Raw genomic sequence first — 21,568 nt, forward strand, 5'->3', positions numbered from 1 at the left:
GTTATTGGGACATGACTTGGCATTCTAAAAATAGGTAAGCTGAATATCAAACGTCATATTTGCCAGGAACTGAATATTTAATGAGGAAATATTTTATCTAAGTAATTGGAATTTCTGAACTTAATTGGTTTTTGTGGTTTGTTTGTGTGTTTGTTTTTGGCATTGTTGGTTACTGAAATTCACATTTGGAAAACTCTTGTGCTGTCTTGTTGTATAGAAAAGTGAAACCTAGTTTCCACTTTCAGGACTTGCCTTTTGAATTAGGTGAAATGTCCTGCACACTTTTAGAACTAGAAACGCATTTGCAAGGTGACTGGGTTAGGCTCTGGGTGTCAGTGAACCTGATTTATTATGACCTTCGTGATGCCTACGTAACCATCGCTTAAGGTTATGGCAGACAGCATGGGCTGCTAGAAATAACCACTTAAAAATTCTAGGGTATATCTGTATGTCCTCAAATTAGTCATTGTCCACCTTAAAGAAATTCAGTGTTCTTCTGTTTTGTGCATCTGAGGTTTCCTCCAAATATAAATTTTCAGGAGTTGAATGGGAAAGAAACTTAAAAAGTTGAAAACTCAGAGAGCATGTTTAGGGCAACAGGTCAGAGATATTTTTATTGTCTAGGAAGAAGGGACCTGTGGTACATAGCCATCTAACAATGGCTGTCACTTGCAATTAGGTTACCATCCCAACTGTGTGTCCCTTGCCTATGGCAGGAAGCCCAGGTATGACTTTTTCTGTCTTCAGAGTCTGAATGTGGTCTGACTGGATTTTGAAGGCCCTTGGCTTGAGTCCAGATTCCAAAGTTACCTTGATAATTCTTTATTTGTAAAAACTAGCTCTAACTGAGCAGACTGCAACTTGGAAGAGAATTCGTGCCAGGGCAGGGTTTTTTCTGTTAATCTATATTGGCAGTGTGTCCGAGAACATGTATGTATCTCTGTGTATCCTCACTCACTCCTACCGACAAATCTGAGGGCAGGTATTGAGCAGGAATGTGACCGAGATTACATTAGATTATGTGACCTGTTTGGAGTTACTGCCACCAAGCCATACTAATATCTACCCCAAGACAAATGCTTTAATACTACACATAAATTATAACCTGTGTCCTTCTTTCTTTCCTCTAATTAAAGGTAAATTTTTAAGGAAATCTTGGGGCACCTGGGTGGTGTAGTCATAAGCATCTGAATCTTGGTTTCAGCTCAGGTCATGATCTCAGGGTCCTGGGATCGTGCCCCACTTTGGGCTCCGTGCTCAGAGTGGAGTCTGCCTGAGATTCTCTTTCTTTCTTCCCCTCCTGCTTGTGCCGTCTCTCCCTAAAATAAATAAATATAATTAAAAAAAAGAAACCTTTGTGGTTCAACTAAGCCAAAATCTCAGTAAAGAGTTTTGAACCTTTTTACTTTTCCTTTTGTAATCACTATTGTATCTTTGTAGTTAAAATACACATTAGGGGGTTTGTAATTGAAACCGATGTTCTAGTCTCTAGCCCTGAGACAGAGAACCATATGGTATTTCAGCAGTCTGGGTAAATATGTAATTCTACCTCACGCAGCTTGGAACCCAAGAATATCTTGCTCTCATTCATTCAGGCAGCTCCCTGAGTGCTCCTGGTGGCCAGGCACAGTGGGCCATGCTGGTGATACAAAGAAGCTGTAGCACAGAAAGGGACGGATGTACAACAGGATGGGACATGTGTGATAAGGTTAAGAGAGCTTGCTTCCTATTCCGGGAGCAAAGGATTTCCATCTATGCTGGTGGGCAAGTCTGGGAAAGTTCCACAGAAAAGGTGCCCTTGAGTTGGACCTTGAAGAAAGGTTTGCCAGGTGAAGGTTGGGTGTGGGTGTGCTAGGCAGAGGTAGAGCTAGAGAGAACAGCTGGCAGGTGTATGCTGTGGGTGTCGTGGGCCAGTGTGGAGAAGCTAGGGGGCAGTAGAAGGGAACGATGGAGCTCTCCTCTGCCCTGAAAGGAACCACTAAAGATTTCCTTAAGAGAAGGACTTGATTTTTTTTTTTTCTTTCCGGAAACCATATGCTCTCTTCCCCTAAAAACTCCACAAGCTGGAGTTCATTGGGATTATTAAAAGCAGGAGACTGAAAAGTAGCAACTTTTGTTTCTTTATCATGCAAGCTTTTTTTCCTTTTCTTTTCTTTTCTGTCTTCTTTCTGTATCAGGAGTCAATACACTTACCGGGAGTCAACAAGCTTTGTGGCTTTGTTTTACACAAGACATTTAATTTTCTCTATTATATTTTATCGTGTTTGCCAGATGTTTAAACAATGAATGCTGCATTTGCAAAAAGGCTTGCATTCATTTCTTACTCAACAAGTAATTCCAGTTTCACAGTGCTTTGCTTCAAGGAAATGTGGAACTCTTAATTTTATCTTAAAATGTGTGCTCATAATCTGTTTTCAAACATGAGAAAGTCTGAATGTGTTATTCTTGTTCGATGCTTCCTCTGATTAATAAAAAAGAAACCCTCAAATTGTTTCTATTTTCTAGGCTTACCAAGAGGTTAAAGAGTGAATCCCTGAAGTCCGACTTTACGATAGATTTAAAACATGAGGTGCGTCATTGTTTCTTTGCTAAAAGTCTCAGTAATCAAGACTTCATGTGTTTTAATGTAAAAGGTGTTTTTTATTCCCTGACAGCATACCCCTTCCCACCCAATGCTTCTATGTCTTTTCTCCCCACCAAGGTAATTCTTCTCCAGTAAATTAGGTCTTTTTCTGTAAAGCTCATTTTTATCAGGTGGAGAAGGAGCAGTGAAAAAGATTCTCGATTCTCCTCTGTGATTCTTGATTTTTTTTTTTTTTTAAGCTAGGTGGATGGGTGCAAAGGTGGATTTCTAAAAACACGCAAAACTGCCATCAAAGCACCTTTGCTCTTATTTAGTACTTTGGCTGTACAATGCCGTGGTCATGTCTCTGTCCTTGGCCCTCTAGAGCAGAACTGAGCCAGTTGGTTCTAAGCAGGCATCTGTGCATGGCATGCTAGTTGGAACCCCAGCATCCCTGGGCATTTAGTGGACATTTAGTGACCAATCATCCTGGAGGCTTTAATCATTCCTGGATCTTTGTTTTTTTTTTTTTTTTTTTTTTTTTTAAATAATACATATAATGTATTATTTGCCCCAGCTGTACAGGTCTGTGAATCTTCAGGCTTACACACTTCACAGCACTCACCATAGCACATACCCTCCCCAATGTCTGTAACCCAACCAACCTCTCCATACCGTCCCCCCACCCCTGGCAACCCTCAGTTTGTTTTGTGAGCTTAAGAGACTCTAAGTTTGTCTCCTTCCCGAACCCGTCTTGTTTCATTTTTTCCTTCCCTACCCCCTAAACCCCCCACTTTGCCTCTCAAATTCCTCATGTCAGGGAGATCTTATGATAATTGTCTTTCTCTGATTGACTTATTTCCCTCAGCCTAATACTCTCTAGTTCCATCCACGTTGTCGCAAATGGCAAGATTTCATTTCTTTTGATGGCTGCGTGGTATTCCACATCTTCTTTATCCATTCATCTGTTGATGGACATCTAGGTTCATTCCATAGTTTGGCTATTGTGGACATTGCTGCTATAAACATTCGGGTGCACGTGCCCTTTTGGATCACTACATTTGTATCTTTAGTGGATCGTTGTTAAGAAGGTTTCTTCGTGGGTTTCATTCACAGGCACATTGGACTGCCTGGAACATTGTCACCTTTCACTCTTCGGGAACCTGAATCTTAGGGCAGTGGGGTCAATCTTGACATGTCACTCAGGCCAGGAGTGCTGGCAGCATACCAGTAGCAAAAAGGGTACGCTCAAGGCTTTACCTTCCTGGCTGATGGCATGTGATGAAAAAGCTTGTTGAAAAAGCTTGTTGGGGGAGAAATATACATGTAAAAAACTGTTCTTCCGTTCTATAGAAAGGAAAGAACGACTAATTGAAAGCGCAGGTTTACTTAGATAGTTTTAACGAAGAGTTAACTTTGGTATAGATACTCAGGCTCAGGAATCTATTAAACACTAAATACCTACAAAAACTAATTCTAAGGTATGTGGAAAGTATGAGGATAGGTCAAGATATCTGTGTAATCACCATCTGGTTTAAAGAGCTAGGACATCACCCGTCTCTTTGAAGCTCCCTGACTGTGACATTCCTGTGTTCCTTTCATTCTTTCTAGTAAACACTTTCTCGAATTCTCTCTTCCTTTTCTTCCTCTTCCACAGAATATGACTGTGCCTCCGAATAAGACAGTTTGCAGTTTTTTACCCTTTTGGGACTTCGGATAAACGAAAGTGTGCCGCGGGTATTGTTCTGACTTGAAACTCATCCACGTGGTTATGTGCGGCAGTTCTGATGAACTTTTTTCCACTCCAGGCAGGAGTCTCTCCGGAGACCAGAGCAGTTAGCTTACCTGTTCTCCGGTGGCGGGCTTCTGCACCGCTCTGCGTTTTTTGCTATTACACTCATTACTTCTCTGTGTTTTGTGGACGTGTGTCATGATGATCCTGGGCAGGGATTTCTCTAGGGCAGAGGCTTTTAAACTATTTTTTTTTTTTTTTACTGTGACCCAGTTTAAAAAATACATTTTTCATTGCGAGCCAGTATATTTGTGTGTGTTATTGTGTTGTATTACTGATTTCTAGCTTAGCATTAGTGTGGTCTATATAACAATTGTTAGAAATGCTTTTAGGCTTATTTTGTGGCCTGGTTCATGTTTACTCTTCATAAATGGAGGAAAAGATGTATATGCTATAATTTGGGGAGTATAGTATTCTCGTTATGAGATTAAGGAAGAAATGGATTTAATATAATAAATTAATCTTCCTTCCTCCCTTCTTTCTTTCCTTCCCTCCTCCTCCCATCCTTCTTTTGTCTGCTTGATCTATCATTTATTAAGAGAGAAAGGGGAAAATCTTCCATAATAATGGTGCATTTGATAGTATCTCCTCTTGTAACTGCCAACTCTTGCTTTTTTCCCTCTGAGACTATGTTATTTAATTGCATGCAAGTTTAGAATCCTTAAGTCTTCTTATGAATTCATCTTTATTTCTTGTCATGCTCTTTGCCCTAACATGTATTTTGTGGCTGTGACTGTTTTTATACCGGCTTTCCTTTCAGGTTTGCTTTTTAATTGTCTCTCATCTTTTTCTTACAGCCCCTTTGTGTCCTCTTTTAGATGTGCTTCTCTTGGAGAGGACATATCTTCTTTTCCTCCCAGGTTGCCAGTCTTTGTCTTTAAACCAGGTAGCGAATTTACACTTATATCGAACTTGATTACCTTTATATTCGAGTTGATTTCTAACACTTTATTTTATCCTTCTCCTCATTTTCTCTCTGGCTCCTTTAAACACTTCCTTACTTTCTATATAGATTGTTTTTTGTTCTTTTTCCATTTTTTTCCTCTTCTGCTATTTTAGAAATTCGGTCTTCATTTCTGTACCTTCCTGGTTATTTTAAAATATTTTAACATGCATTCTTAACCTAACAAAGGCTAAGTAATTCATGGCCTAAATCCAAGGGACTTAGAATAATTGAACTCTGAATATTCCCTCCCCAATTTTTTTTAAAGATTTTATTTATTTATTTGAAAGAGCGAGTGAGAGAGAGAAACCACAAGAAGGGGGGGTGGTCAGAGGGAGAAGAACTCCCTGCTGAATGGGGATTCCCCATGTGGGACTTGATCCTGGGACTCCATTCAGGGATGCTGGGATCATGACCTGAGCTGAAGATAGATGCTCAATTGCTGAGCCACCCAGGCGCCCCTCCCCTTACCAATTTAAATGCTCTTTGTCATTTAGTACTTTTGTTCTTTTCCTAAACCCTGCAACTTAAATATTATCTTTATTTTATGCAATTCATATTTGTAATAGCTTCACCGTGTATTTGCCAGGGCCTTTGCACTCAGTATCCCATCTTACTTCAAAGACCTGCCAGGTGGGATCTTTTTTTTTTTTTTGACATTTTAAAAATTTAAATTCAATTAATTAACATATAGTGTATTATTAGTTTCAGAGGTAATGTTCAGTGATTCATCAATTGCATATCACACCCAGTGCTCATTCCATCAAGTGCCCTCCTTAATGCCTATTACCCAGTTACCCATCCCCACCCACCTCCCCTCCAGCAACCCTCAGTTTGTTTCCTAGAGTTCAGAGTGTCTTATGGTTTCTCTCCCTCTCTGATTTAGTCTTATTTTATTTTTTCTTCCTTTCCCCCGTGCTCATGTTTTATTTCTTAAATTCCTCATTTGAGTGAAATCATATGATATTTGTCTTTCTCTGATTGACGTATTTCCTCTTAGCATAATGCTCTCTAGTTCCATCCACATCACTGCAAATTGTAAGAGTTCATTCTTTTTGATGGCTGAGTAGTATTCCGTTGTGTATATATACCACATCATCTTTATCCATTCATCTTTCGATGGACATCTGGGCTCTTTCCAGAGTTTGGCTATTGTGGACATTGCTGCTATAAACCTTGGGGTGCAGGTGCCCCTTTGAATCACTATATTTGTATCCTTTGGATAAATAACCTAGCATTGCTATTGCTGGGTTGTAGGGTAGCTCTGTTTTTAACTTTTTGAGGGTCCTCCATACTGTTTTCCAGGGCGGCTGCACCCTGGTGGGATCATTTTTATTCTTCTGAGGCACATCCTTTAGTGTTTCCTTCAGTGGGGTAGTACATTCTCAATTTTTTTCCCTTTAAAAAATTTGTATTGACTTTGTTCTTTAAACATAGTTACCTTGTGTTTACAATTCTGGGTTGTTCATCATTTTCTGTCATCACTCTGGCTTTACTACGCTGTTCTGGTTTCTATTATTGCTGTGGTGTTGGGAAATCAGCATCAGTCTATTGTGGCTTCTTTGTAGGTAATCTTTCTCTTTGCCTGCCTTTAAGACTATTTGTCTTTGATATTCTGCAGTTTCACTATGAGATATCTAGGTGCTGACTTTTTTTTTTTTTTTACCATCCTACATGGGATTCATTGACCCTTTCTATAATAGGATTGTTATGTAATTTTTGGAAATTCTCAGCCATTCTTTTTTCAAGCATGTTCTCACCCCCATTCTTTCTGTTGTCTCCTCCTGGATGTGTAGATGTGTGCCAGCACTCTGAATTTTTCTTTTACTTTTCCCATCTCTGTTTCTGCTGTGCTGCATTTTAGATAATTGGGGGGCTTTCATCTTTTAATTCCCTGATTTTTTTATTCACCGGTGTCTAATACTCTGCTTATCCTAATCATTAAATTTTTCTTTACTGATTTTTATATTTAGAAGTTTAGCTCCTTGTTTTCAAATTTGCTTATTTTATATAATTTTTAAAAATTTGCTTATGTTTGAATGTTTTCTCTTTATGAAAATGTACTAAACATAGTAATTTTATAACTGTGTTTGATAATTCCAAGACCTGCAGACTTTTGGATCTGATGATACAGTGTCTGCTGGTTTTTGGTGATCAGCTCACATCCCTGTGCTTTTTTTTTTCTCTGAGTAGGCTTGTTTCAAACTGTATCTGTGCTAATCTTCTGAGTCCTACATTAAGGTGGAAGGATTTGCATTTGTTTTTCCTACTGCTACAGGATTATACTAACTTGGTACCATTTTAAATAACTGTTTGAAGTGTTTTGGACCACATTAGTGGCACACATTAGGGAGGCCCGGGTTTTGATTACAAAATCTCAGAGGAGATTTGGAGATGATATTTTCCCTCTCCATCTAGCTCCAACATCCTAGATTTATGTGGGGTTTGCTCTTAAACACTCTCCGCCTTGGCTGAGTCTTGGGCTTTATTTTCTTAACTCCTGTCAGAAACTCCGCATCACCACAGTTCACCATCTACCTACTGAGGATACTACCCTTGATGCCATTTTCCCCAGGCTCTTTCTTTTGCAGTTTTGTCCTCACAAGTTCCATACTATTATGGAAATTTAGCAATCCATTTAAAATTATTTTAAAGATATTTTATCCAACAGCTTTAGATGTTTCCAGCAAGGCTGTTAGTCAAGGTGTGTAATTACCATACTGCAGAAAACCAGCCTCATGGTAATAATTTCTTTCATCTTCTACTGCGATGTTTTAGAAACCCTAAAATCACGTCCCTGAAATTGCTTATGACAGCTTTGGAATTATTTGGTGTTCAGAATATGAACAAGAATATGGATTCTTGTTAATAAAAGATTATATTGATCCACATGAAATTACGATTTTTATATGTAAAAAAAAAATCTGTTGAATATTGTCAAATTGATTCTGTTCAGTCTTAGTGCTCTGTAGAAGACATGGTCTGCTTTTCCTTGACATATTTTGTACCTTCTTACACTTGCGGTGTTGGCCAAGTTCTTTCATTTGTTGCCGGCTCCTGTCCTGACAGATTGCCCTCTACATCTGGGACAAAGGCAATGGGCCTCCCCTTACTCCAGTGCCTGAGTTTTGTACAGAGGCTGCGGACTCCTACTGTGCTACCACCTTCCATTCTTTTCTACCACTTTGCGTAAGTATAGAAGAAAGGCTTCCTTACAAAACAAAGGAAAATCTACATGCTGTGCATAATATTGTCCTAGGACTTTAAGTTTCTACTTATGTGCCAGGTAAGAAGTAGATACCATACTTCTTACTAGTAACTGCCCTATCAGATGAGCAATGTTGTTATCCTAGTTGACACATGAGAAGAGAAAGGACTAAGAAGTACTTGTTCAGGGTCACACAGTGAGTCCAGGGGAGGGGCAGTGAAGACCCTGAGGGCACCGCCTCACTCCCGAGGCTCCATGCAGAACTGCCTGCCACAGGTCTTCCGAGTCAGTGTGCCTGGAGTCATTTCCCTTGTTGATGATTCAGCATGTGTCTCCTGGAAGATCTATTGCATTTCCTAGAAGGGTGATTTCAGACATTTCCTGCTACACCTAATCCTTCTCCCCAAGCCCATCTCCTCTCAGCTGGAGATGTTAATTTGATCTCATCTGCCACTGTCCAGCAGAACTTTCAGAATGATCTTGTTTCATGGTATCCTAGGTCCAGTTCCCAGGATGAGCCTGAAGACCCCTGAAACTCACTAGGTTAACAGTTCTTTATCAGAAGAGAAAACATATTCATCACCCTCAAATGTTGTCTGTTCTTCTGAAAGCAGTCACACAGGAGTCTGTGTGTGGCATATTCAAAAATGAATATATGTATACACACACACGTGCGCGCACACACACACACCCACACATTGCAGTAATGGGAGAGAATCTGTAATGTTTGCTCAGTTCCTGAGGGGGAAATCCTGTCTTTCCAGACATGATGCTTGCTTGTTCTTTAGTGCTCTTTTGGGTGGTCTGGTGGGGTCAGCCTCCTAGTGTCTTGAGTAATATGACAAAGCTGTGTTTAAATGTCACCATAAACTGGCCCCAGATGATGTTTGAGTCGTGGTTGAATATTATTAAAGGCCTAAGACATTTGATAAAGGGGTCAGAACACCCCATGAAGCCATCCGTGGCCTTGAGTGTAGGCTGTCCACAGTCTCCCCATGTGTCCCTTTCATCTGAGTGGCCAGCTGGGGCTGGGCTGGCTCAGGGCCCCATAATTGCCCCTCCTTCCTTGTACCCAAGTGTTTAAGTAATTGTCCCTTTGGCAGAAGACAGAATGTTGCTGTAGCTTAGACTTGGGTAGACAATAAAGGGGCCATAAAAATACTTTCAACATCAAAGTGAGACTGGTCCCCCAAGAGGGAGTCAACTCCTGTTGTACAGGAACACAGCCCACTGGTTCTTTCCCTTTGTGAACATCTTCACCAGCTGGAAAAAGGAAAGGGAAGATGACTAACATTTACTGGGAAGTTAGAATGTGCTGAATAAATGTAGCAATGAAAGTGGCTTCACTGGTGGCTGTTCTGACCATCTTCTAAATGAGCAGACTGAAGTTGAGAGCTGAGGAATATTGTCTGGGTGACACAGTGAGTACAGGACAGGGCTGGGATTCAGGCCCAGGTCTGGCTGACATCAGAGGTCTTATCAACTGAACTATAGTTCCTGTTTCTCCAGAAACTTAATCCTGGAAACAGGATTAATGTCCTTGATGTTGGTGAAGGTCACCTCTGTGGCATGCAAGATCTAATAGGGGTGGGGTATGAATGTGGGTGTTGATATGACACGGACTCATATATACACATATGTTTTCTTGTTTTCTAGGGAAATCCAGTGAAGAAAGAGGATATATTTTTCGCAGTAAAAACATGCAAGAAATTTCACAGCGATAGAAGTATGTTTTGTGTTACTCATTTTTCCTGAACTTATAAAATCCCAACTGCCTTTAAAAGAAAAAAAAGTACAAGCCAGCTAGAAACTCAAGGAAGAGATAGCGACACATACATTGTTGGAATGAAAACAGTTATTTAGCTTGTGTTCCTCATCGTACCACTTCAATAACTAAGATCAATTAGAAGGGACCGTTTTGTATCAAAACATGAGTGGCCCTAGCCCTTCTGAATACCGTTCAGAGCAGTGTTTTAAATTAGAAATGGGAAAGCACAGCTGCGGCAATCTTGGACACGATGCATGAATAACAATCCATTTTGCAGAACAATGTCCTATTTATGTCCATGCACCGGCTCTGAACTGTATGAGCAATGTTAGAGGGGATTTCAAGGTGGGAGAATACCAAAAAAAGGATGTTTTCTCCAAGACTAATCCTTCTTTTTACATTATGGTAGATGCACACACTGGAACTTTTAAAGATACGTATTTGCTCATGAGTGGATTGTATTGCAGAAAAGGCAATAGGTGGCTTGTACATAGCGGTCCCTTCTTAAGAAGATCTTGGCATGCAGATGAATGTTGTTTTTATTCAACTTTTTGGTGTTATTACAGAATTCTACTAAGTTATGGTGATAATGTAAAAGAAAAAGCATGTCCTAAATTAAGTAGACATAATTTCTTTCTTTTTTTTTTTGCCTTATTTCAAGCTGCACTTTTCTGAAATTGAAAATTAGACAGTCTTTTGCATTTTCTAATTTTAGCATATATTTTAATTTTTTTTCCATGAAAAGACAGTCGATTTCATCAAGAGTGTGATATTTATGTAGAAGAGATTTCTAAGCCAGCTGTCGTTTTCAGGGGATTAGAGCTATGGGGGAATTTCATTTAGATAATTTATTTGATAATATGGTACTTACAAATTATACTTTAAAGGGAAACATTTTCCAAATAAAAAATAGTATAATTTGGGATTGAAATATTAAGATAGTAGCATCAATTAGAATCTGGTTATGATGTACAGTATCATATAAGTATGTAACTATAAACCTTCATATTTACCTAAAATAGTCACATAAGGTACCAAGTCCTATTCAATCAGTCTAATATAGGCACTCATTATATAAGAGAGTCCTAAAGATTATTAAAAATAAATATAGAAGTTAAAATTTTCATCATTCACAAAAATTAACATAGATTTAATATCCTTTTGCTTTTTTTAAAATCTGGAAGGGCATTTAGGGATAATTTTTGATATATTTTATAAAGTATCAAAGGAAATGAATGAAGGGACTGCCTTTAAAAAAAAAAAAAAAAACAGCCAACAGAAGTGTTCACATTGATTTATTTGATCCTGAGGCTGCACTTGGGAGTAGTGACTATTTTCATAATATTGATGTTAAGAACAGTGGTGGTAGTGATATTTTCTCTTTTGAAACATTTTTCAAGTGACTATAAAGCAGTAAAATAGGGACCATCCCTGGTTGTATTTTTCATATTTTACAGAAATGAAAAAGAAGTTTGCTGATTTTAATTTAGTAATTTTGAATGATCTAGTTTATTGCTTTCTTATTTGCATCAGGGTCAGATAATCTTTTCAGGTATCCATCAAATGCTTTTATATTTGAATTTCAAGTCAAAGGTCTTTAAAAATTACAAATCTAAAAAGCCTGTTAAGAGCATTAAAACCAAACCCTCCAAAGCTGGATACATTGATTCGTTGCTATGAATCTGAATCTGGGGTCATTGAAGCCTGAGACTTAATTAAAAGATATTATGAGGCTTTCACGGTTGGGTTTCTGTGGCAAGGCATCTTTAAACTAGAATGTTTGAAAAGATGTTGAGGCAGCAGGATTTTAGCGACTTTGATGTCCATATCGCTGGATGGAAGTGAGCCTTCGATGCCACTGGGCTCCTCTCCTTCTTTTGGAAGGCTAGTCTAACCACCGGTTGGCCCAGAGAATTATCCAGTAACCCTATTAGTTACAAGGACAATACTATATTAACTGCGTCTGCTCATCTTCTTTACATTTTCTGGTTTTTTTGTTTGTTTGTTTTTTTACATACATTGTATCATCTGCCTTCATGGTGACAATTCCTGATGATGTGATAATTAATGTTATGCCTTTGATCATGTAGAGAAAGCTGAGTGACACAGCTGGCCCCTGTTCTTATAGACTGTTGAGTAGGAGTGCTGGGATTCAGGGTTTCTGGCTCTAAATCCTCAATTCTCTCTGCCACAGCACAGCTGTACTGTCATCTCCTTGGATGTATTACAATCTTAACATTTGATAAATGATATTGGATATTCATGTTGACGTTTTGCTAGGCTGAAGGTCATTTTTGACTTGGCCAGAAGGTGGGAAAGTAGGCTTTTTATTTTCAGTAGCAAGGGGGGAGAGCCAGAAGTTGAAATCCACAGAGGATCTAAAATATAAAGCAAGCTGGGCATTCAGGCTGCCGCTCCTGTCCAAGCATTTGACTGCTCTAGTCAAGCCCAGTACGTGGAGTGGGTTCGGTTTTTTCTTCATTCTTTCCCCATGAACTTTGTGATAGAAACCCTTGAAGTTACAAAGGCCAAATGACAAGGAAAAAAAAAAACACCCATAGATAAGACTGTATATTTATCTTGGAGAAAAACTGAGAGTTGGCTATACTGTTGGTGATGTATCTGGTAGCAGGTTCTCACTTGTGGGTGCACTGCCCCTGGGGACAGCAGAAGACCCCTTGTGATGTCCCCCATTCCTGGCTCCTTACAATGCCAGCCATGTCCAGGGTAAGGGTGAGGGATGGCACGTTCTGTTAAAGGCTCCCGTTAGTTTGGCAAGGGAAAATAAAATACACACAACTCATTTTTTATATTCTTAATGAAGAATGGTAATAAGGCAAGTTCCAAAATTTATTTATTTATTTATTTTTAAAAAAGATTTTACTTATTTGACAGAGAGAGATCACAAGTAGGCAGAGAAAGAGAGAGAGGAGGAGGAGGAGGAAGCAGGCTCCCTGCTGAGCAGAGAGCCCAATGCGGGACTCTATCCCAGGAGTCTGGGATCACGACCTGAGCCGAAGGCAGAGGCTTAACCCACTGAGCCACCCAGGCGCCCCAAGTTCTGAAATTTAAAAAAACAATTAACATCTTGTACCTTTTTTGCTTGATGGTGAAACAAGCATTTATGTAACTGCTTTGTGTCCGGATTCTGATTCAAATGTAATAAAGCATTCTTAGGACACAGCAAAAATATATTCTATCTTTTGGCTTAAGAAAGAAATACATATTGACACCATCGAAATAGCAACACACTCTTGAGATGCAAGCAGTTACTAGGGTTTTAAAGAAACTTTAAATGTCTTATATAAAGCAAATTAGGCATAGCATGTAAAATTATATTTAAGCAAGGAGAAGGTCTCTGGAGTTTTAATATTCAGCTTGTTCACTTCCTCTTGGGTTATGTGTTTTTCTACTGTGTGACGTGAGCTGTCAGAAAATGTTAAGAATTCTCTCTGCACCAGTTTGCCACGCTGTTCCTGTGCATGTCTTAAGTATCTGGTGGCAGTCACCGCTTTGTTCTTCAAGTGCTGGGTCGTGAGAGGCTCTCCCGCTGCAGTCCCCCTGATTAATGAGGTAAAATTGCTATTTGCTCAGCCTTTCGTTCCTTTTCACAGCTTCCTGAGCACCTAAAAATAAACACTTTATTCCTTTCAGATTGAAAAAACAAAAAACACCCTGTTACCTTTACCGCAGTCATCTTGTCTGGAAGAGGCCCCATCTGAGCAGACTTATGGAAAGATGTGTGTGGTTAGAGAGGCTGACAGGTCCTGGGCTGCAGTCTGCTTATTTCAGACATGAGGCGTGGATTACAGTGCAGCTCAAATGTCATTAGATTATTGAAGAGAGGGAGGGAGTCGGGGGCTGCCCTGGTCAGATCGCCCCCTGGCTGTTGAACAGATAGAAAGGTTCCAAGGTTGCCCCAACATGTTGTTTTAGACCAGCCCCGAGGGGTGCCTTTCAGGCTTAGGTACACCTCATCTCTAAAATCAGGGTGTGTGTCTCTAACCCTTTTCGGAGGAGAGAGGAGCAAGCAGGATTTTTGTCACTGATGTGTATATGGAGACAGGACGCCTATTTGTCGAGTGAAAATAGCAGATTTCTTAACATCAAAAGTCATTCACATTTGATTGTGTGGTAGTCTTTGTACAGTGCCTAAGGGTCTAGTGCATTTTCATTTGTAATCAGTTTTGCAAGTAAATTCACCAGGGGTAAAAATGTGTGTTCTGTGCCTCCTAGCGAGACACATTTCCTGCTTCGAGTCTGTAAAGCCATGTGGAAGATTTACGCCATCTGTGCAGCGGGATTGTTTTTTCTTTAATAGCACAAGTTTTACTTCGCTCCAATTGCAAGTTATCCTGTGGTAAGCCTTCTTGAAAGAGGCTAGTGTTTTATTAGGGGGTACTAAGTGTGCTTCTCTGTATTGAAAATGAGATAATAGATCATGTAACTATATTGAAATATTTTCTCACAATTTAATATACTTGGGAACGCAGTGCCTCAGTTTAAAATATTTTATAACTAGAATGAATTCAGTTTAGAATTCAAACATTGCTAATGAAATCGACCAATACTCTAAAAGTTTTAGGTAATTTAGAATCAACCCTAACTAAAGGTAAAGGTTTTACCTGCGGTTATAGAAGACTTAGCCTTAGCTTTGAATTCTTTATAGCTGGCAGATATGACAAACGCTTCAGGAGCTATAGTGATGAGGCAGCAGATGATAAAAATTGTTGAATGCTTTTGGGATTATAGAATCATAGCATCCTACTATATTAAAATGGCTGGTGTGTTTTTATACAATTGGTAATGGTGGCAATAGTCTTGTACCAAATGATGAATTGCCTTTATGAATAAAACCTTCCTTTAAACCAGTTCCAGAGATAGCCCTAAGCCTTTTGTGGGAACTTCTACAAAATTCAATTATTTATTGAGCATTTACTACATCCTGGGCACTTGCCTGCTATGGGGAACAATTCGTATAGGAATTCTTACCTTAAGTGAAATTTCTGTTTCCGTTGTTTCAAACAAGAACAAGTAGTTAGGTACAGCAAAGAACTCACTCACACTTGATTTTAATGTCACTTAAATCAGCCGAGAAGAAACATTTCTGCTGTTTAATAAAGTCATTAGAGCAAAAGGGAACTGGAGGCTAATGACTGAGGACAGCAAAAGCAGACTTTTGCACAGCTGAGGGCTGTGGACTAAGGAAAATCTTGACCTTTCCTCACAGCTTCTTTCAGCATCACGCAAGGGAGGACATTTTACCCAGGAGTGAATTAGCGGCAGCAGGCTGCCGGGAGCACTTTTCTGGGTAAGTCCTCCTGCGTGTGATACCCATGGCAGACTGCCACTGTGGTGACAAGGTGAAGTCTTTCATTGTGTTGGGATGTGAAAGTAGGAGAGGATTTGTTTTCTTCCCCCTTCCTACCCACTCAGGCAGCCTTATCTGTTATTTATGCATCTTTGTCCATTTTGACATGAAGAAATCTCTGCCTTTTCAGGATTGCAGAAAAATTGTATTTTAAGCCCTAAAAGTTATTTAGTGGGTTACAATAGGTAACTTAGAGATTGTAACAAATGTCCAGAATTCATAGTCTGTCTTTCTTAAAAGCTGGTGAATAATGGATAAAATGGTGCCCTTTTGTGTTTTCTATACAAAGGGCTCTCTGACTTTGACTCCAAGTTTATTCACTTGCATAGCTAAACATTTAAGGTTGACATTGCATTGGTTGTGTTTGCATATATTTTTATTTGTGCTGGGAAAAAGGGAAAGATAGATGACCTGATAAAATCTCAAAATACTGACCTGAAGATTTAGTTCACTGGAGTGGAGGTTCTTAAATTGCCAGGGTTTATAATCGAGATATGACCTTTTTTTTTTTCCTCTATTGAAACAACAGAAACCTCTTCTCAAAATTTAGAGATGCACAGACAGTAGCTAAAAAAAAGTATATAAGAAAATAATTATGCAGCTGTTTGGTCATGTGAATTAATATCAGTGATCAGGAAGAATTCTGTCAAATGTGGAAAGAGGTGAAGCTTAAAAGTAGCTCTAAATTAGAGAAAACTAGCAAAGTTTTCTGTTGTTTGTGTTTCTTTAATTAAAACAATTTATCTGTTAGTGGTTGAGGTCAGAAATCTGCAGTGATTCTCAACCTTTTTTCTTCCACGTTTTTCCAGAAGTGTAGCATAAAGAATATCAGCTCTCCCAGGCAGTGGTTCTCAGTGGTAGGGTCATGCCCTGGGTAGGATTGCTTGGTTCTTTTGCAATCGTTGGGTGGGGACATGTGTCATTTGAGAAGCCCCCATCCCCATCCTAAGGGAGACCTATTTGCATCTCAGCCAGAAACACAGACTATTTCCCACCCCTCTAAGAAGCATTTGAAAAATCCAGTTGTGAATTTTAAGTGAAATAGCGTATGGGGAAAGAGGAAAATGAAAATACTTCAGTGTAGTCAGACCAGGAAATGGATCACTACATGGGCTCAAAGAATGAGGAATCATCAGAAATGGGAAGTGTTGGGCTCTAACATACACTGAAAACATCTCAAAAAGAGGGTTCCATGCAGGTGCTGTCATCGACGGACAACCGGACATTTCTTGGAGTAGGAGAAGCAAGCAGGTTGGGATACCCGAAGAACAAATAATGGTTCTCTTCCTTAATAAGTGATTATGCTGCCCTTCATGGTGCTAAGCTTTCCTTCAGAACTATACCGGTGACTGTCACTTCTCTCATTTTTTCAGTCCCCATTGTAAAGCAGACCTGGGCGGGCCAGGCAAGTGTCATTGAATACTACAGTGATCACACAGAAAGTTCCATTCCTACAGTAGATCTGGGGATTCCCAATACAGATAGAGGTGAGTCCTTAATTTGTACTACTCTTATTCAGAGTGTCCATCATTATCCCAGATTAGGATAATAATGAAATATCTTGTAAATATTATATTTACCTTATGTAATTTCACTTTCTCCCCTCCCGGCATCTTTACCCATGGATAGGGACCAATTCTCTTGGATTAAGAGCTGCTTTATAAGTATCAAGAAAGGTCGTAAGTTGTTAGACCATAATGATATGACTGAACACATGACAACTAGGATTATTTAACAGATTTTTTTTATACCTTCATAATTCACTGTGGCCATAATGGAGTGTCCAAAGTTAATTTATCATCTTGCCACACAAAGTTTCTCTTCAGTGGTTTAACCCGGCCAGGATTGTTCTGTGGCTACTATTTTCCAGCTGCCAAAGCCCCAGAAGAAGAGAAAGCAGGAACGAAGCCTATGGTTTCTCTCCTCATGGAGCTTAGGGTCTCACACTTTATATATCCCTCTCCAGGAGTGCTTAACCACATCCTACCCTGGATATGTGGGGCATAAGCTCCACAAGAGTCATGTATTTTGTTAATATTTTAATGAGTAATTATTGGCATTACACATGTTTTTCTCTTCAGCGTGCAGACTTTATAATTAAAAATTTTTTTATTTCAGAAAAATAGAGGTAGGCATTTGGCCACTTTACCTTCAGATGCTCTTTATCTTAATTTTTATTTAGTGTTCCTGCCACACGTTTTTCTTTAGTTTTCTACTTTCCCATACCCTTTTATGAATAGAAAAAGAAATAAGTTCATTGTCTTGTTTTATTGAGTAATTTACCTGGATTATTTCATAGTCATCTCTTTTATAATGTCTTGATTAATAGTGTACAATGTAGAATCAGATATACCATTCTTCTGACAAGATTAAATATATTACTGAGTCTATCTATTGCTTTGTTCTGGAGACATGATTTTATTTTAAATTATATTTTATTCAATTAATTATCATATAGTATATTATTAGTTTCAGACGTAGAATTCAGGGATTCATTAGTTGCATAATCCCCAGTGCCCATTACATCAAGTGCTCTCCTTAATGCCCATCACCCAGTTACCCCATCCCCCACCTACCTCCCCTCTAGCAACTGACAGTTTCCTATAGTTAAGAGTCTTTCATGGTTTGTCTCCCTCTCTGACTCTGTGTTGTTTTATTTTTCCCTCCCTTTCTCTATGTTCTCTGTTTTGTTTCCCACTTATGACCGAAATTATATAATTGTTTTTCTCTGATTAATTTATTTTCCTTAGCATGATACTCTCTAGTTCCATCCATGTCATTGCAAATGGCATGATTTCATTCTTTTTGATGACTGAGTACTATTCCATTGTGTACATACCACATCTTTTTTTTTTTTTTTAATTTTCACAGCACTCACCATAGCACATACCCTCCCCAATGTCCATAACCTCACTACCCTCTCCCTACTCCCCTCCCTCCAGCCCCCCTCAGTTTGTTTTGTGAGATTAAGAGTCACTAATGGTTTGTCTCCCTCCCAATCCCATCTTGTTTCATTTATTCTTCTTCTACCCCCCAAACCCCCCTTGTTGCATCTCCACTTCCTCACATCAGGGAGATCATATGAGAGTTGTCTTTCTCCGATTGACTTATTTTGCTAAGCATAATACCCTCTAGCTTCATCCATGTCATCGCAAATGGCAAGATTTCCTTTCTTTTGATGACTGCATAGTATTCCATTGTATGTATATACCACATCTTCTTTATCCATTCATCTGTTGATGGACATCTAGGTTCTTTTCCATAGTTTCTACTGCATACCACATCATCTTTATCTATTCATCTGTCGATGGACATCTGGGCTTTTTCCATAGTTTGGCTATTGTGGACATTGCTACTATGAACATTGGGGTGTAAGTGCCTTTTCATATCACTACACATGCATCTTTGGGGTAAATACCCTGTAGTGCTGGGTTGTAAAGTAGCTCTAATTTTTAACTTTTTGAAGAAACTCCCTACTTTTTCAGAGTGGCTGTACCACCTTGCATTCCCACTAGCAGTGTAAGAGGGTTCCCCTTTCTCTGCATTCTCACCAATATTTGTTGTTTCCTGACTTGTTGATTTTAGCCATTCTGTCTGGTGTGAGGTGGTATCACATTATGGTTTTGATTTACATTTCCCTGATGCTGAGTGATGTTGAGCATTTTTTCATAAGTCTGTTGGCCATTTGTATGTCTTCTTTGGAGAAATGTCTGTTCATGTCTTCTGCCCATACCTTAACTGGATTATATGTTCTTTGGGTTTGAGTTTGATAAGTTCTTTATGGATTATGTATGTTACCCTTTATCAGATATGTCATTTGCAAATATTTTCTCCTATTCTGTTGGTTGTCTTTGGTTTTGTTGGCTGTTTCCTTTGCTGTGCAAAAGCTTTTTGTCTTGTTGAAGTCCCAATAGCTCATTTTGCCTTTGTTTCTCTTGCCTTTGAAGACCTGTCAAGCCAGAAGTTGCTGTGGCTGAGGTCAAAGAGGTTGATGCCCATGTTCCCTTCTAGGTTTTTGATGGATTTCTATCTCAAATTTAGGTCTTTCATCCATTTTGAGTTTATTTTTGTGTATGGTGTAGGAAAATGGTCCAGTTTCATTCTTCTGCATGTGACTGTCCAATATTCCCAACACCATTTGTTGAAGAGACTATCTTTTTTTCACTGGGCATTCTTTCCTGCTTTGTTGAAGATTAGTTGACCGTAGAGTTGACAGTCTATTTCTGGCCTCTCTATTCTGTTCCATTGATCTATGTGTCTGTTTTTATGCCAACACCATACTGCCTTAATGATTACAGCTTAATAATGGTGAATGGTGATGTTACCAGCTTTGGTTTTCTTTTTCAACTTTCCTTTGGCTTTGGGATCTTTTCTGGTTCCATACAAATTTTAGGATTACTTCTTCCAGCTCTGTGAAAAATGTTGATGGTACTTTGATAGGAATTGCATTGAATGTATAGATTGCTTTGGGTAGCATAGACATTTTAACAATATTTGTTCTTCCAATCCATGACCATGGAACATTTTTCCATTTATTTGTCTCCTACAGTTTCTTCTATGAGTGTTCTACAGTTTATGGAGTATGGATCCTTTGCATCTTTGGTTAGGTTTATTACTAGGTATCTTGATGCAATTGTAAGTGGAATCGATTCCTTAATTTCCCTTTATTCTGTCTCATTGTTAGTGTATAGAAATGAATCTGAATTCTGTGCACTATAAGTTCTAGCAATTTTAGGGTGGAGTCTTGGGTTTTCCACACAGAGAGTATCATGTCATTGGTGAAGAGTGAGAGTTTGACTTTTTCTTTGCCCATTCAGATGCTTTTTATTTTTTTTGTTGTCCAGTTGCTCAGGCTAGGACTTCTAGTACTCTGCTGAACAACAGAGAATGTTGTGAGAATGGGCATACTTGTCGTGTTCCTGGCCATTGGGGGAAAAACTCTCACTTTTTCCCCATTAAGAATGATATTTGCTGTGGGCTTTTTGTAGATGGCTTTTATGATATTGAGCTGTGTTCCCTCTATCTCTACATGTGGAGATTTTTAATCAAGAAAGGATGCTGTATTTTGTCAAATGCTTTTTCTGCATCTGTTGAGAGGATCATATGGTTCTTGTCCTTTCTTTTATTAATGTAGTGTGTCCCATTGATTTGTGGATGTTGAACCACACTTGTAGCCCAGGAATAGATCTCACTTGGTGGTGGTGAGTAATCCTTTTAATGTACTGTTGGAACCTACTGAATAGTATTTTTGTGAGAATTTTGGCATCCATGTTTATCAGGGATAATGGTCCGTAATTCTCCTTTTGATTGGAGTCTTTGTCTGGTTTTGGGATCAAGGTAATGGTGGCCTCATAGAATTAGTTTATTAGTTTTCCTTCCTTTTCTATTTTCTTAAAACAGCTTCAGAAGAATAGGTATTAATTCTTCTCTAAATGTTTGGTAGAATTCCCCTGGGCTCTTTTGTTGGGAGATTTGTGGTTATTGCTTAAATTTCCTTGTTGGTTATGGGTCTGCTCAGGTTTTCTATTTCTTCCTGTTTGAGTTTTGGTAGTTTATACATCTCTCAGAATGCATCCATTTCTTAATTTGCTGGCATATAGTTGCTCATAATATGTTTTAATAATTGTATTTCTTTGGTGTTTGGTTGTGATCTTTCCTCTTTCATTCATGATATTATTAATTGGGTCCTTTCTCTTTTCTTTTTGATAAGTCTGGCCAGGGATTTATCAATTTTATTAATTCTTTCAAAGAACCAGCTCATAGTTTTGTTGATATGTTCCAGTCTTCTTTAGGTTTCTGTTTCATGGATTTCTGCTCTAATCTTTTTCATTTTCTTCTCCTGGTTGGCTTAGGCTTTATTTGTTTTCTTTCTCTAGCTCCTTTAGATGTAAGGTTAGGCTCTGTATTTGAAACTTTTGTTTTT

General features: G+C 38.9%; 1 protein-coding gene across 2 annotated transcripts in view; it reads left to right on the top strand.

Annotated features, from left to right (window-relative positions):
- The window catches only part of B3GLCT (beta 3-glucosyltransferase), a 116,861-nt gene that overhangs the window by 57,120 nt on the left and 38,173 nt on the right, over positions 1 to 21,568 (top strand). For both annotated transcript variants that reach the window (XR_006603540.1, XM_045069531.1), the window contains exons 8-11: positions 2,506 to 2,569; positions 8,368 to 8,487; positions 10,163 to 10,232; positions 17,019 to 17,132. Coding sequence is in view for 1 of the 2 variants with exons in the window: in XM_045069531.1 (XP_044925466.1) it covers positions 2,506 to 2,569; positions 8,368 to 8,487; positions 10,163 to 10,232; positions 17,019 to 17,132 (368 nt within the window). In the remaining variant the exon portion in view is untranslated. The remainder of the gene's footprint in view (positions 1 to 2,505; positions 2,570 to 8,367; positions 8,488 to 10,162; positions 10,233 to 17,018; positions 17,133 to 21,568) is intronic.

The sequence above is a fragment of the Mustela putorius genome, unplaced genomic scaffold (genome assembly GCF_011764305.1).
Source record: "Mustela putorius furo isolate JIRA1106 unplaced genomic scaffold, ASM1176430v1.1 tig00003942_pilon_pilon_pilon, whole genome shotgun sequence".
Classification (NCBI taxonomy): Eukaryota; Metazoa; Chordata; class Mammalia; order Carnivora; family Mustelidae; genus Mustela; species Mustela putorius.